Raw genomic sequence first — 13,720 nt, forward strand, 5'->3', positions numbered from 1 at the left:
GAAACCTACTGACCTTACCTCTTATTCGGGGCTTCAAATAATAAAAAATGGACTTTATCTCCTTTTGAATGTTCATTTAAAAAATAAATGTATTGGAACTCCAAATGATAGAAACATGGAGTGATCTTATTTGTGCACTCGAGTGTTCAATAATGACAAGGTAGAAAGGAAAATATAAAGATATTACGTCTTTCAGATTTCAGTAATTGAAAGTCAGAAAAAAATTGTATGATCTTACCTCCTCTTCTGGATTTTCTTTCTCTGTGGTGTTGGTTGAGCTATTTTCTTCAAAAATCTGGTGTTCAACGTTCAGTATTGGTGCTTCAACTTCACACTCTCTTTCATCATAGTGATCTGTTCAATCTTTTCTCTTATGGTTCTTGCACTGATTTCTTGGTCTCTTTTTCAACATCCTCTGTGGCTGGCTTCTCAATATATTTTTCAATAGCGATCTCTAGCGTATTCACTACCTGTATAATAAGTCAAGCATCAACAATGAGAAATGGATTAAAGAGGATTGTGAAATGTGTCAATATGCTGCTCGTTGGATACCACTCCAACATCTTTTCTAATGTGATCAGCTTCTCTTCCCACTTCTTCTCATGGGATGGGGACTCGGGAAGTATTTGTGGACTCAAGATTTTCAACGTTTTCATTCTTGAAGCGTGCACATTCAGGCGGCTGTTTGGTGCAAGCATCAATTCCTGAAGAATCTGTTGTTCTGGTGTTGCATGTTGCATCTTTTGCTTCGTCTGCCACACTGTTCTGCAATTGGGTTTCACTCTTCATCATCTCCTCAATTGGAGTTCCTTCCGAAGAATCTGTATCTCGCAAAGATGAGTTGTGAAAAATTTCGTCTTTGACACCAATATCTCCTTCAGTAACCACCACCATGATCTTCTCCTTATCTTCAGTAGTGCTATGGTTTGCTTCAGACATGGAGTTCCGCCTGTCTTTAACTTGGAGCAATTTGTCAGAAGCATCAGATTCGATGATACACGTTTTATTCTCAACAAAGGAAATGCTTTGGCTCTGCTCTTCGGATGATACATTTTCTTTCAAGCTAAAACCGTGAGTTCTGCACGTAACATGGATCCACAAAACCAAGGGTGGCCCGGTTTGAGCCCCCACAAGCTTTTCTTTTTTGTTCTTCGTCCCCGAGCGAATCCGAACACCCTATTGATTTGATTGCTCTATTTTCAAATGGGAATTGAAGTGGCATCGCTGAGTTGGTCTTTCCACAGACATCACGTCGGAGATGCTGCCAACATTTCTAATCTCATCAATTGTCATTCTCTCACTCTCATGCAAGACTTTCATGCACAAGATGCTCAAATTGGAATTGCAAGTGAATTCTTTTAATTATTCATCGAATGTTTAAAAGGAAAACGTAAAGAACAAAGAAGATAGACAAGGGTAGGGCAGACTTGGGTGGACTTGTTTAAAGCTAAATTTAAAGAAGTAAAGGAGACAAGTGAGTGAAAGAGAGAATCAAAACAAAAAAAAAAAGTGTTTGAAGTCACTGGTCAATTAAGAGAAGAGAGAGGTTTGGATGATGATTCATGCATGAAGTTCTTTGGGTTAATAGCTTAAGACTTCAAGTTGAATCATTTTTCACATTAGAGAGAGTGAAAAAAATCATGAAAATTCACAGTTTTGGATGTAAAGATCTATTCCTGACATGGAGGGCAAAACCCACCCCCCTAATGTCTACTAAAGATTTACAAGTGGGCATATTGATCGTCATGTTCACATCTAATCTGTCCTAACTTTGAACCTAAAAGAAACAAAGATTGGCATAGCTTTTTTTTTTTGTTCTTTTCTTTTACTTTTGTGCTTTTCTCTTTTGGTGCTGAAAGCTAGGTATTGTCTTACTTTGATATTTGATTAGAACAACAACATCTCAGTAGGTCTCATGTGAGTGGTGAACTTGCTTCTGACAATCTCAAGGGCTTTGATTAAATGAACCACAGGCTGATCATTAATCTAAATTTTGTTTAAATGATAGAATGGTCCAGGGTTTCTGAAACATATCCTTTTGTCATTTTATCAAACAGGTTCAATAAATCAAAAGTCATGCAGAAGCCAGAGGCAACATATAAGAAAAAAAAAAAAAACTACAGAGTTTTCTTTCCTTGAAATGGTTCATTTATGTTTTTCCCACCAAGTGGTTAAAGGAAGGTGACATTGCACAGGAAGAAGAAACCGATCGTTATAAATTTCTGATAGAGAAAGCAGTCATTAGCCATGAGAGGATTGCCCTTCACCTACCCTTCTGAAGACAGTGACTGGGAGAAGATGACACCACAGTGAACCTCTTTTCCTTTCATCGCCTGTAAACACTTCTCTTAGCGACGAGACTGGAAGGTTTTAAAGATGGAGAGGCAACCGGTTACTTATAAAGACCCAGAATGAATGCTATTGAAGAAAATGGAAACGGAATGTTTTGGGAAGAAGGGTTAGATCAAGCTTTCCAGGCCTAACTCATTCATCTTAGATGGTTGTGATTTGATGAACAAATCTACCAAAACAAAAGCAGTTCAAGTCTTTAAAGGCAGCAAAGCTCAAAACCATAAATTTCTCACTGGAAAATAATTAACAGTGTTTGAACGCTGTTTCCATTGATCTTATTAAAGTGAACTGGCCTTTCTTGGGTTTCCACCGTATTTCAGAGAGAGAACCAGCCATTGAGTACGTCTTCTATTCCGGAAAGTTAACTGAGAGAGAGAAATCCAGTCGGTAAAACCCAGAAAATCGGCTCCGGTACTACCCAGTATCTGGATAAGAGAAAGAAAGAGATTTCTGTATACTAACACTTTAAATTCCTTTCTGCGTGTTGAAGGTAAAACAATGAGAATTAAACAGAGAGATAGTACTAGAAACCCATTACCCGTTCTGTATCTATCTTTGGTGCACATGAAAGAGATCATTTATCTGTACTGAGATGATAATACGGCAATAGAATATTTAGAGAGAGAATCAAGGACAATGGTATTGCTTTCTTTTTAGAGAAAGGGTTAAAATAGGAATCGGAAATCGACGAACGAAGTGCATCATCTTTTCCGTAGGAAAAGAAAACGCCATATCGGAATGGCTACTGCGGTAGCTTAGACAAAGAACAAAGAAAAGTAATACAGAGAAGGGAATATTTTTTGAGTTTTGAGAGAGAGAAAGGAAGGAGAGACGTTAAACCGTACAGAGACAAACCCAAGAAAAATTGGCGGCAAAACCCAGGTCAGTTGTTTTGGCTGACTGCGGTCAGCATATATCACGGGCAGCTCCTCCTCTTCCCTTCGGGAGAGCCGGAGTTTTCAGCTTCCTCTTTTGCTTTTATGGGTTTTAGGGTTTTTTACTTTGACTAGTCTTCTTGTATGTGGTTAAACCCAACTTCTAACACGACTCAACTTCTAACAGCTTTTAACCATTTCGCCTCTTGTATTTCTCCCTTGGAATCCTCCTCTCTCCTCGCTACTCAATCTCCCGCATCTCTTTCTTTCTGGGTTTCGTTTCTTTTTCTTTCTCCCTCTCTGAATCGAATCTCTTCTGGGTTTCTCTCCTCCGTTCTCTTTCAAGGGGAAGGAAAATAAAGGGGAAAAAAAAAAGAGAAAGGTTCCATTGTTGTTATTCGTTTCTTTGTTCTCTTCCACTTTTCGGAGGTTCCGTTGCTCTCCGTTCGAAAGGTTTCCGCTTTGGTATGGGGATTTCCGACAAGCTTCAAGTCGAAGGAGGACTGGAATCCGAAGGGCAGAAGTGGGTTATCGCCGGAGTTTCTTTGCGATCTCCTTTAAGACCCCTGAATAAGAAGTCTGTGTCGGAGAAAGAAAGCCAGTCGGAGGTCGAAGAAGATGAAGAAGGGTGTTCGACGACTCCCACCGCAGAAGAAGCCAGAATACCCGAAAGGCTTCCATGCCCGTCTGCTCCAAGGAAGGGCCGACCATCCGCTAAGTGCCGTTTCACCGGAGCTAGAGACTTCTTCGTCCCCCCCGACTTGGACTCCGTGTTCATACTTCGCGTAGAGAGAGCCTGATCGATCCAGAAGGGTCCGTGAATCGTCGTCTTTCTCTAGTACTGTATTTTCATAAAGGAGAGGCAGAGAGCGATTTATGTATACAAATTTAGTGTTTCTGAAGGAGTTACTTAGTCTCGTCTCTTCTCTCAGAAGAGTTCGTACCTTCTTGATTCTCACAACCTAGATTATGATAACTTGAACGAAAATGTTCAGACCTCAGTTCTCTTTTTAAATCTCTTCTTGCTATCAGTTCATCTTCTTAGAGCTGCCTCTCTCTTTTCTTTTTTAAGCAGAAGCTGTCTCTCTCGCTCGAACAAGAAACACTAGCTTTGGAGTTTGGACCCAGAAGTACAAAATATTAAACTCAGTACACTTGAACACTTTCATGCTGACAAAGTTTCTGAAATATCATGTAATCTCTTTCTTCTCAGACATGTAATCTCTTGTTTGCGATTTGTTTTTTTTCTGAAATGCGAATCCTCCAACTTTAAAGACTTCAATGTCATGTAATCTCTTTCTTCTCAGACAATTCTCTTTCTCTCTGTAATTCCTATAGTCCAAACTCCATGGGCATGCAAATCGAGAAAACAAGTCAAATTTTGACAAGAATGAGTGAATTGTTCTATAATTTCCTGATTCAACGTGGGATGCCCAAGGAATCTTGAAACCGCTAGAACACACAGCCCTAACTGTCCGAAAGCCGTACGTTGTTCTCCCGTGGTGGCCCATTCACCCCCACTTTGGATTTTGTCAAGGGAAGGTTCTCTCTGAGACATGAGCAGTTTCAGAATCCTATGTTTACAAGGCAACTGTGTGGCCTTTCTTTTTCTCCATTGAATATTTGAAAGCGAAGCCTCCCCTCCACTTTAAAATCTTTTTGGACACATTGCATGGTGATGATGATATTGCAAAAGATAAACTGATCAGCTTTTTGGATAAACTTTGTAGATTGTTTTTCGTTTTTTTGAGGTCATGTTACGTGCAGACTGGCAAGGGGGGAATCCATTCTTACAGCGGAGTAAGTCAGAATCAGAAAAAAAACATAGAGAGACTGTAATTGTCAATGGAAAAAAAAGAATCTATAATTGAAAAACAAAAAAAGAGAGAATCTTTTTCATGGGGAAAAAATTGATGATGGCTTGAAAAATGTTGTTGAATTGGCTTCTACTTTCTAACAAGGAATTCAAAAAGTCCTTGAAGCAAACCCTAGTGATTGACTAATGAAGATGAGCTCAAACCCACCATTTTCAGCTGAAATGACAGCATGAAACTGGTCTCTGTTAGTCATTATAATCAATTTTTTCAGGGTGAACTGATCAGTGCTGACTCAAATCAATTACAAAAAAAAAAAAAAAAAAAAAAAGCCGGCATGGCACTTTCAACTCTCTCCTAAGACTCAAAAACTATTGGGCCCCCGGGGTTTTGTCATCATCTGAAAACGGCATCCTCCACGTCGTTGCATCCATCAGCTTCCATTCTCTCTCTCCCTTGAGTGGAATCCAGAAGAGATGACCTGGTTTGTCCCATCTGGGGGCAGAGCCCCATTCGAGAATTCTAAAAGCTTTTTTCAGTTTTGATCAGGAAAAAATCTGCAAGCAAGCAGTGAGGTCTTTGGACAAAAGATTAATTTGAAACAATCCTTACAAGATGTCGTCATGTACGAAATGCAACCTCTGGACTTGTTCATGGATTAGGAAAAAATCTGCAACTCCCTGCTTCAAAGGACAGAAGAAGAGAAACCAGAGTAAGTTTAAGAAGACAAGGGAGAAGAGAATGAACGTTCATGAATTGACTGAATCTGTATGACAAGTAATAACATTTCATGAGATATAAAAGGCGAAGGAATCCAATGTACAGAGCGACATCCACACATGGGTTTTCCAGTTTTCTACTCTTATGATAAGGAAAGGGGGGAATCCGAAGAAAAGCGCGGCTCGCTATTTATTCACTTCCCTATTTACGTAAACCCCGTTTCGAGCTTCGTACCCGCCTCTGCCCGAGCTGCCCGGCCTTCCTTTGGCGGGAAAAGTTCAAATGTGGAATGCAGTATGCAACGACTACCTCGCGCCAAAGAAAGAAACAAAGAGAGAGAGATCCTCCGGAAAAGCCGGCTGCGCGCCGACAGGACACTTCCATGCTGCCAATTCGAAAACTTTTCGTCCCGTGTTGGATTCGTTTCTCTGAGATTGAAATTTGTGGTCCGGTACGATCTGGATCGTCGTCTTCTGCACTCTGCTGATTGAAAATTTGACGTAATGATGAACAGTGGATCTGACCCATTAGATCAAATCAAACGTCTGTTTTCGTTGATCAGTTACTGCGCAGAATCATCCTCATTTATGAAGATGGAGATGAGAATTCAGAGCACATGGAATTTCTGTACACTGGCGTCACCGAGAGTTGGACGATAACAGACAAAACTGTTCTCGACGGTGCTCAATCTAGTAGCGATAGGCTTATCCGATTGATTCCCTGATACGGCACAAATAACTTCCAATCCACCTATCGATTCCATTAGCCAAATAAATAGATTCACCAAATTCAATTTCGGTCGAAACTATTTTGATGCATAGACTACAGAATCCAGTGCCTATCTATTTCTTTTCCTTTCTTCACAAATAACTGCACGGTCAATTCCTACCTATATCTTAAGTTTTTTAATTTACAGTGAAGGTAGAATAACAATAATCAAAATCCCTTTGTCAAGATTTGGATGAATAATCTGTCAATCTCTGTTTTGAAAGAAAATTTAAGGTTTGCAGTTGAGAAGATCTTCGCAAAGCTTGTCTAGAAACAGAGAATTTCCTTGAGCGCCCAATCCTATGCAGCTTCATCAAATCATGAATCTTCTTGTTTGGTTTCTGCCTTGCTGCTTAAAAAGACCAAAGAAAAGAAGAAAAACAGAATTATCAGATCATCCTTGACAAGGATAGGCTCATTACTGTTATATGCAGAGGTCACACAAGTTTCCTTGGTGAATAATATAAACAGAAATAATAGGCAAAGAAATCGGCAGATCAACGCAGTGATCCGACAATGACCATAATGATGGGAACTCTCTTAGAAATCCTAAGAATGCCCTGTTCTTGATGCAGAAAGGCTCATAACACAAACTACTTTTCTTAGGCGTCATAGAATATGAGTATCATATAAAGATTCCAGCAGAAAAACAAAATTAGGGCTTGTTTGTGCACAGAAAATGTGTGTATCATATAAAGATTCCAGTAGAAACCAAATAATGGCTTGTTAGTGTGCAGAGAATGTGGGTAGAGAACTCACACTCCATCTGGACTGGTAAAAAAGTACTAGTAGACAGAAAAAAGTCAGGGTGGATAGTACATTACCTAGGGAATGTTCTTCACCCTGTCCTCACAAAATGATTGAAAGAAAATTTACTCTATGCCATTCATGGTGAAATTTCGCTTCCCATCAAGCTGTCGGGTTACCTGCAAGAGAGATCTCTGAGAAACCTCTTCGTCCTTCTCTCAAGCACCATCTTCCAGCCACTCCTTCCTCCCCTTCTCTAATAAAAGAAGCTCATCCCAACCTTTTGCAGGGAGGTAAGTCCCACAGGATCAATTGTTATCATCCTTTTTTCTATATCTATGTTAGCTTTCTCGTGAGCTATCTTCATCTGAGATTCAAGGGGCAAAACTGAGCTCTTTCAGATCAGAGCTTAGAGCCAAGGTTACACCTTTCTCTTTCATATCAAATCTGAGTATTCATTCAAATCAGATATTTTCTCTTTCAGGTCCAAGATTAGAGCCTTTCTCTTTCAGATCTCTCACTTTCCCATCTTTCATTGTTGGGGCATACAATCTTTTTTTCTCATTTTCAGGCCTTCCATTTTAGTTTTTAACAGGCAAAAATCAAGTTATTTTTGCATCTGCTTTGTCCAGAAACAAAAGATCTAGTCAAAGCTTTTCCCAAGGAAGCATAGTCCATGATTTTGTTAAAATTAAAACATTTTGAAGCATATTTGGAATGGGCAAATGGAGCTTTAACAGAAATCACTTCTGAAACTTGTTATTGTTGTTTATCTTGTTGGGATTATCTTGCCGTTTCTTGTTGGTTTTGTGCCGGGGTTATCTTTTCGTTGTGTTTATGGATGTAGACTTTTCATTGGGTAAAAACAATCTTGTTGTGTTTTGACGATGGAAGCAGTAGCAGAAAAGCTTTAAGAAAGTGGTAAATGCATGGCAAGAAATAATAGGAAGTGTAAAACTAATAAAACAGATAGGATCCTTCCAGGAACTCTTTTAGAGTACTAGTAAAAAGAGATGAGAGACTAAGAAATCTTATCAGAATTGGAATGTTGTTTTTTTTATAATAATATGGTGTCCTATGAATGTAGACTGTTGGTTTTCTTGAGACATGACATTCTAACTATGGATTTGTAATTTTGACAATAGAATTTTGAGTTATTTTTTCATTTTGGAAGTGGATGTTGTTTATTTATCTTGAAGGGAAAAAGGGAGTTTGAAGTGAGAACAAATAAGAGAAAGCTAGAATGTTCCCTGGTGCACAGGACAGTCAAGGTCCAAGGCTCCAGAGACTGTTCGGCCATCAGTCATGAGGTTTTAGCTAAGTGTATGGATAGCCTTTATGGATTTCAGATTCTGATTATTATATGGAACAATTCAGTAACCACTACTTTTTTATTGAAAGTAAATAACTAATTACTTATAACTAATTGCTCTCACCACCGATACTTCTCTATATCAACCTAATGAGCTCAAAGGGAAGTTATTAACTCCACAGAAAGGAAGAGGTTCTTCATTTATATAACTTTTGACTAACATTTAAATTAGGTTATTCACCTAAATATGCATACTCTTTTGGTTTGGTGATCAGTTTTTCATAGGTCATGGTCGAAAATATGACATACATATCTCTTGTTTAGCATATGAATAACTGCTGGGATTTATACTATGAGATATTTTTATATCTTCTTACACTGTTTTTCCTACTGTCTGTTTTCTTCGACTTTTTGTTTTGTTCTCTTCTTCTTTCACTGATTATTTTTTTCTTTTTTCTTTTTCTCTTCTTTTTTCTCTGGCTTTTCTTTTTCTGCTCTCTCTCTCTTCATTCTTCTTCCTCTTCTTTTTGTATCTTTTCTTCTTCTTTTTTTTACGTATTTCTTCTTCCTTCTCTATTTCCCCCCTTCTCTCTCTGTTTTTCTTTAGAAACTAGTGAAATTAGACATTTAGGTTTGCATTCAACTGACAAATACTTCTGCTTCAACATGTTATATTACATTTACTGTGATTTTCTTTGGGATTTGGCTTTAGTTGGAGGAGTTTAACGTGTAATAGGTACTTATATATGACATAATCAAATGAAAAAGACAATGTTCCTATAGTTTTCCAATATATAAGATGAAAATAGCATAACATCAATATGCTAAGTTTAATTTGTACTATTTTTGGTTTATTGTCAAATTTTTAACCAATTTTTGGGGTGACTTGATCTTTTTCTTCATCTCACCATTTAGAAAGCATATGACATTGGACAATGTCTTTAATATGAGTAGAAAATTTTTAATGGCTTCTATCCACATTCCATAAAAATAAAACATACTTTTCAAGGTTTATGAATCAATACATTAGCATTTAATGTTAAAACTATCTTAGTAAATTACATAGGAACGGTGCTTATGCAATATGTTATATTTAACAAATAATTTCAGAGAACACATCTACAGGTTACATTATATGCAATATTTTATGGTAGATGAATTTAGGTAATTTTACATACCTAAGACCGTACATTTTACAATTACATGATTTATTATTTCCTATGTCATTTTTAATAAATTAATTAGGAGAGAGCATTTAAAGATCATGAAATTAAGCATTTAATGGTAGGGGTATTTCAGAAATTTTACATATGGGCAACCTTTTGTAATAATATAAATTCATGACTTATTCTATATCATCTTAAAAAATAACGTAGATCTGAGTGTTTAAATTTTTTTATTAAGGAAGCAAAGTCACAAATCCATCTTATAACGAATTCCTTCTACACTTTCCATAAGGTCTGACTAACACAAAAAAATACATTCTCCAACTAAAGTAGATCACCTTGAAATGCAATTTCACTTTCTCTTTCCATAGGTGATCTACTCTGTCAGTGCACTTAGACCTCCTAAATGCTAATGAGAAGTCACACTCTAATCAATTGAATAATTCAAGATAGTGTAACAGATAAAATTTGACAATTTTCAAATAAGAAAGCAATCTCATGAACAAATCTGGCAACAGAGGGAAATAAGAAATACCACATTTCAGAATCCAGCATCACATGGTCACCATTGTGAACTTGAGGCTTGGGGTCTTCTTCAGAATCTGATTCAAAATACTCCCCATCCCATATTCGAGGTTTAGGCCTCTGCTCCATATCTTCTTCCTCCTATATTTGAACAGCTCAAAAATACCAATAACTGAATCAATTGAAAACTCGGGTAATCTTGAACAGATCAAGCAACTTCATTACCATGAGGAGCCCACCTCTTCTGGAGGTTCTGTCTCTGGTGGTCTCGCCTGAAATTGAACACTAGGAGCATGTTGTATCCTTGAGAGCTGCTCCAACAGCACGCTCCTAGCAGAAGAAAACAATGGATTTAATATTATCTTCACAGAAAAAATGCCACTAATAGATATGGTCAAAGTATAACCAGAAAAAATATTATAAGCAGAAGACTGGGTGACTAATATTAGCCTACACCCTGTGATTCAGTTACCAGAGATAATCTAAGTGATTCCACAGATACAAGTTTACCTCATCTTTTCTAAATCTCTTGGCGCATTTAGATTCTCCATGTTGCTTGGTGCAATGTGAAGAGTATAGTCAGGGCCAAAGTATTCATAGTATTCATTGTAAGGCAATTTATCATCAGGCTCAACACCAACTGCAACTGCAGTCTGCTCCAAAGTAACAAATCAAACCTCAGATAAGCTAGTTCTAGTTTAAAATATCAAACAGGTCTTAAGGACAACAGAAATGAAAAATGACCCTCAGCCCCATTTTTCTCGTATTGACGAGGTAGTAGGATCCATTCTGGTAAGCAAGTTTTTCATTTAAGGCTAAGCATGGTAGGGCTAATGAAATGGTGAGTCTAGGTCACCTGCACACCACATCAGATTTAGGTTGCTCAAGTGCATTATCTCATTGCTGATACACTAGCTACAGCCCTAGCAGTCCCTGTATATTAAATGTCACAAACCTCGTAACACCAGCAGCGGGCAACATTACGGATGGTATAACCTCCACCACCTAAGATCATCAGAGGCACATTAAATGACCTTAGGAAACGAAGGCAATCTGCATGGCCTCTCACTGACAAGTTGAAGCAACCCAACCTATCACCAGACAAAGAATCAGCCCCACATTGAAGCACAACTGCATCAGGTAGGTAAACTTCCATTACTTTCTGGATTACAGGTCTAAAGAGACCACGGAAACTTTCATCATCCATTCCATCATTCAGAGGCACATTTAGAGCATAGTATTTGCCAGGGCCATGTCCAATATCTTTAAGATGGCCGGTGCCTGGAAAATAGTCTCCAAACTTATGGAAAGAAACTGTCATGACCCTATCAGTTGTAAAAAAAGCTTCTTCCACACCATCTCCATGGTGAATGTCAATATCAACATACAGGACACGCTGCAGAAAGATATTAAACAGATCAGGAAAAATGAACTATTTTCTTTTATAAATGTCTCAAGCTTAAAGGAAAAATGTTTAAAAACCACCAATTCCAAGCATCTGATTAAAAGATATTCAGGCTTACAATACAAGCCATCATTTAAAGATATAAGAGACGTTCAGATAGGAATTTGCTCTAGTACTTGATAGGAAACGCTCAAAGCATGTTAGAACTTTGTTCATGGGGAATGTAGCTAGTTTTGTAGAACTTGGCAATACGATGAGAGTCTCTATTCACAGAAAAGTATAATATTGCCAATTAAATTATACTGAAAACTAAGACTTCATAACATATGCAACAGAATGAGGAAGAACTTCTGGTGTATCAAATGTTTTACAGCTCCTCAAATGGCAGGATGCTTAGAGTTGATTTCTTTTGTTCTCCTTTCATCATCTTAAGCTTGTTTGAGTTCCTTTCTGTGCATGAGTTGATGTTTAAAATCTGTTTCACAAAATCAATCTGACATTGTTGACATCTAGTAACAAATAAATAAATGAAGAAGTAACAATAAGAAACATTAACCCAAGGTGTGAAAACATTGGACTCCTTATTATCTTCGCAGTGAAAAATGCCACCAGAAACATCAAGAAGGCCGCCAACTATGAACTATCAATTTAAACTTAAAAACCATAATCGCCCATAATATCAATTTAATTACAACCCTGGCTACTCCATGTACTTAGGCTACACTGGTTAAGAATCAGTCGTACATTAAAAATCCACGCTAACCAGTTAGAACTGAAAACGTTGCTTAGAAACTTCAATCAAGGAAAAGAAAGAAGGAAAGCAGCAGAAAGAAAACGTACATATATCACGTACCCTATGAACCTTGAGCAGCTCAAGAATGCCCAGCACGATATCGTTAACATAACAAAAACCGGAGGCCTCGCACTTCTTGGCGTGATGCAGTCCGCCGGCCCAATTGATGGCTATATCCGCGTCCTTTCTATTGAGCTTCACAGCGGCGCCAATGGAGCCACCTGCAGATGCCCTGCAAAATCCCCAGAGACCGTCAAAGACCGGACAGTCTTCACCAACGTTGAAGCGCTTGAAGTGCCTTTGGTGGGCGGAGACAGTCTGGGGAGTTGTGGTAGCAAGGAAATCAACGTAGTCGTCGGAATGGAACTTTCCTATGGCAGCGGGGGAGGCAGGGAAAGGGCGGGAGATTTGTAGGAGGCGGTGAAGGGAATAATGGACGATCAGGTTATGAGCCATACGGATACGATGAGGCTTCATAGGATGACCCTGGCCGTAGTAGTAATCGCCGATGGTGGGTTCGTAGAAGTAGCTGACTCGCCGCTTCCTGGCGTCCGGCGCGGATGGGGACGGCAGGGAAGCACCGGATGGCGGCTCAGAAGCTCCCCCGCCAAACGAGGAAGAGGTCGCCATGAGAGACAAAAAGGTAGTCAGACCAGGAGAGAAAGAGAGAAGAGGTAACAGGTAAGTCTGCTGTTCACGCCCTTTCGGAATTTGGACATGGCGGAGAGGGAGACGGAAGCCGAGGGGCTGCAATATGGGACAGGGGTGGCATCGAGCATAGCCCGAACCGGCCTACGTTCGAGCGAGCGTAATTTAAATATTTTAAGCCGAGATTCGAACCGAACCTTATCTCGAGCTTAAAAATGTTATGAGCCCCAGCCCAAAAAATTTAACCGAGTTCGAGCCAAGCTTGAGCTTCAACATATATTTAAAAATTTTTAAAAATATATATATAAAAAATAAATTATATATAAAATTATACATATATTTTACATAAAATTGGGTATGACCTTTATATAAAATTGGGCATAACTTATATATATAATACATGTATAAGATCAGATATGACCTCAACTTAAAATTGAGTATAATCTATGTATATAATACTTATATAAAATTTGGCAGGACCTTTACTTAAAATTGGGTATAATCTATATACATAATACCTGCATAAACACTCCATAAAATTGTCTATACATTCCATAAACACTCCATGAAATTGTTCATACATTCCATAAAATAG

The 13,720-nt window shown here is 38.4% G+C and overlaps 2 protein-coding genes across 5 annotated transcripts; one reads left to right on the plus strand and one right to left on the minus strand.

Annotated features, from left to right (window-relative positions):
- The first annotated feature begins 3,344 nt into the window (after positions 1-3,344).
- Positions 3,345-4,509, plus strand: LOC137937707 (cyclin-dependent protein kinase inhibitor SMR6-like). The gene has a single exon (XM_068782830.1). It carries the CDS (start codon positions 3,695-3,697, stop codon positions 4,025-4,027), a length of 333 nt encoding a protein of 110 aa, XP_068638931.1. The 5' UTR covers positions 3,345-3,694; the 3' UTR covers positions 4,028-4,509.
- A 2,003-nt stretch (positions 4,510-6,512) lies between these two features.
- Positions 6,513-13,234, minus strand: LOC137936124 (histone deacetylase 6). 4 transcript variants are annotated; one of them, XM_068780675.1, is made up of 6 exons: positions 12,538-13,234; positions 11,235-11,675; positions 10,790-10,932; positions 10,519-10,609; positions 10,290-10,420; positions 6,513-6,878 (listed from the first exon to the last, which is right to left on the minus strand). In XM_068780675.1, exons 1-6 carry the CDS (start codon positions 13,105-13,107, stop codon positions 6,848-6,850), a joined length of 1,407 nt encoding a protein of 468 aa, XP_068636776.1. In that variant the 5' UTR covers positions 13,108-13,234; the 3' UTR covers positions 6,513-6,847. The 4 variants fall into 4 exon arrangements, with proteins under 4 accessions (XP_068636776.1, XP_068636775.1, XP_068636777.1 ...); XM_068780674.1 differs by having other exon boundaries at positions 6,513-6,881; XM_068780676.1 differs by having other exon boundaries at positions 10,505-10,609.
- Positions 13,235-13,720: the final 486 nt, after the last annotated feature.

This window comes from Aristolochia californica, unplaced genomic scaffold (assembly GCF_029961685.1).
Source record: "Aristolochia californica isolate CCGP_79_NKW_82.1479 unplaced genomic scaffold, dmAriCali1.0.hap1 SCAF_7, whole genome shotgun sequence".
NCBI lineage: Eukaryota > Viridiplantae > Streptophyta > Magnoliopsida > Piperales > Aristolochiaceae > Aristolochia > Aristolochia californica.

Bases quoted from the DNA above. Each gene is read 5' to 3' on its own strand.
- LOC137936124 (XM_068780674.1), bottom strand. From the start codon at position 13,107: ATGGCGACCTCTTCCTCGTTTGGCGGGGGAGCTTCTGAGCCGCCATCC. The intron at 10,933-11,234 runs GTTTGTGACATT...ACTTTGGAGCAG, and splicing joins CCCGCTGCTGGTGTTACGAG to ACTGCAGTTGCAGTTGGTGT. The intron at 6,882-10,289 runs GTATTTCTTATT...GGTCTTTTTAAG, and splicing joins ATGCTGGATTCTGAAATGTG to CAGCAAGGCAGAAACCAAAC.
- LOC137937707 (XM_068782830.1), top strand. From the start codon at position 3,695: ATGGGGATTTCCGACAAGCTTCAAGTCGAAGGAGGACTGGAATCCGAA.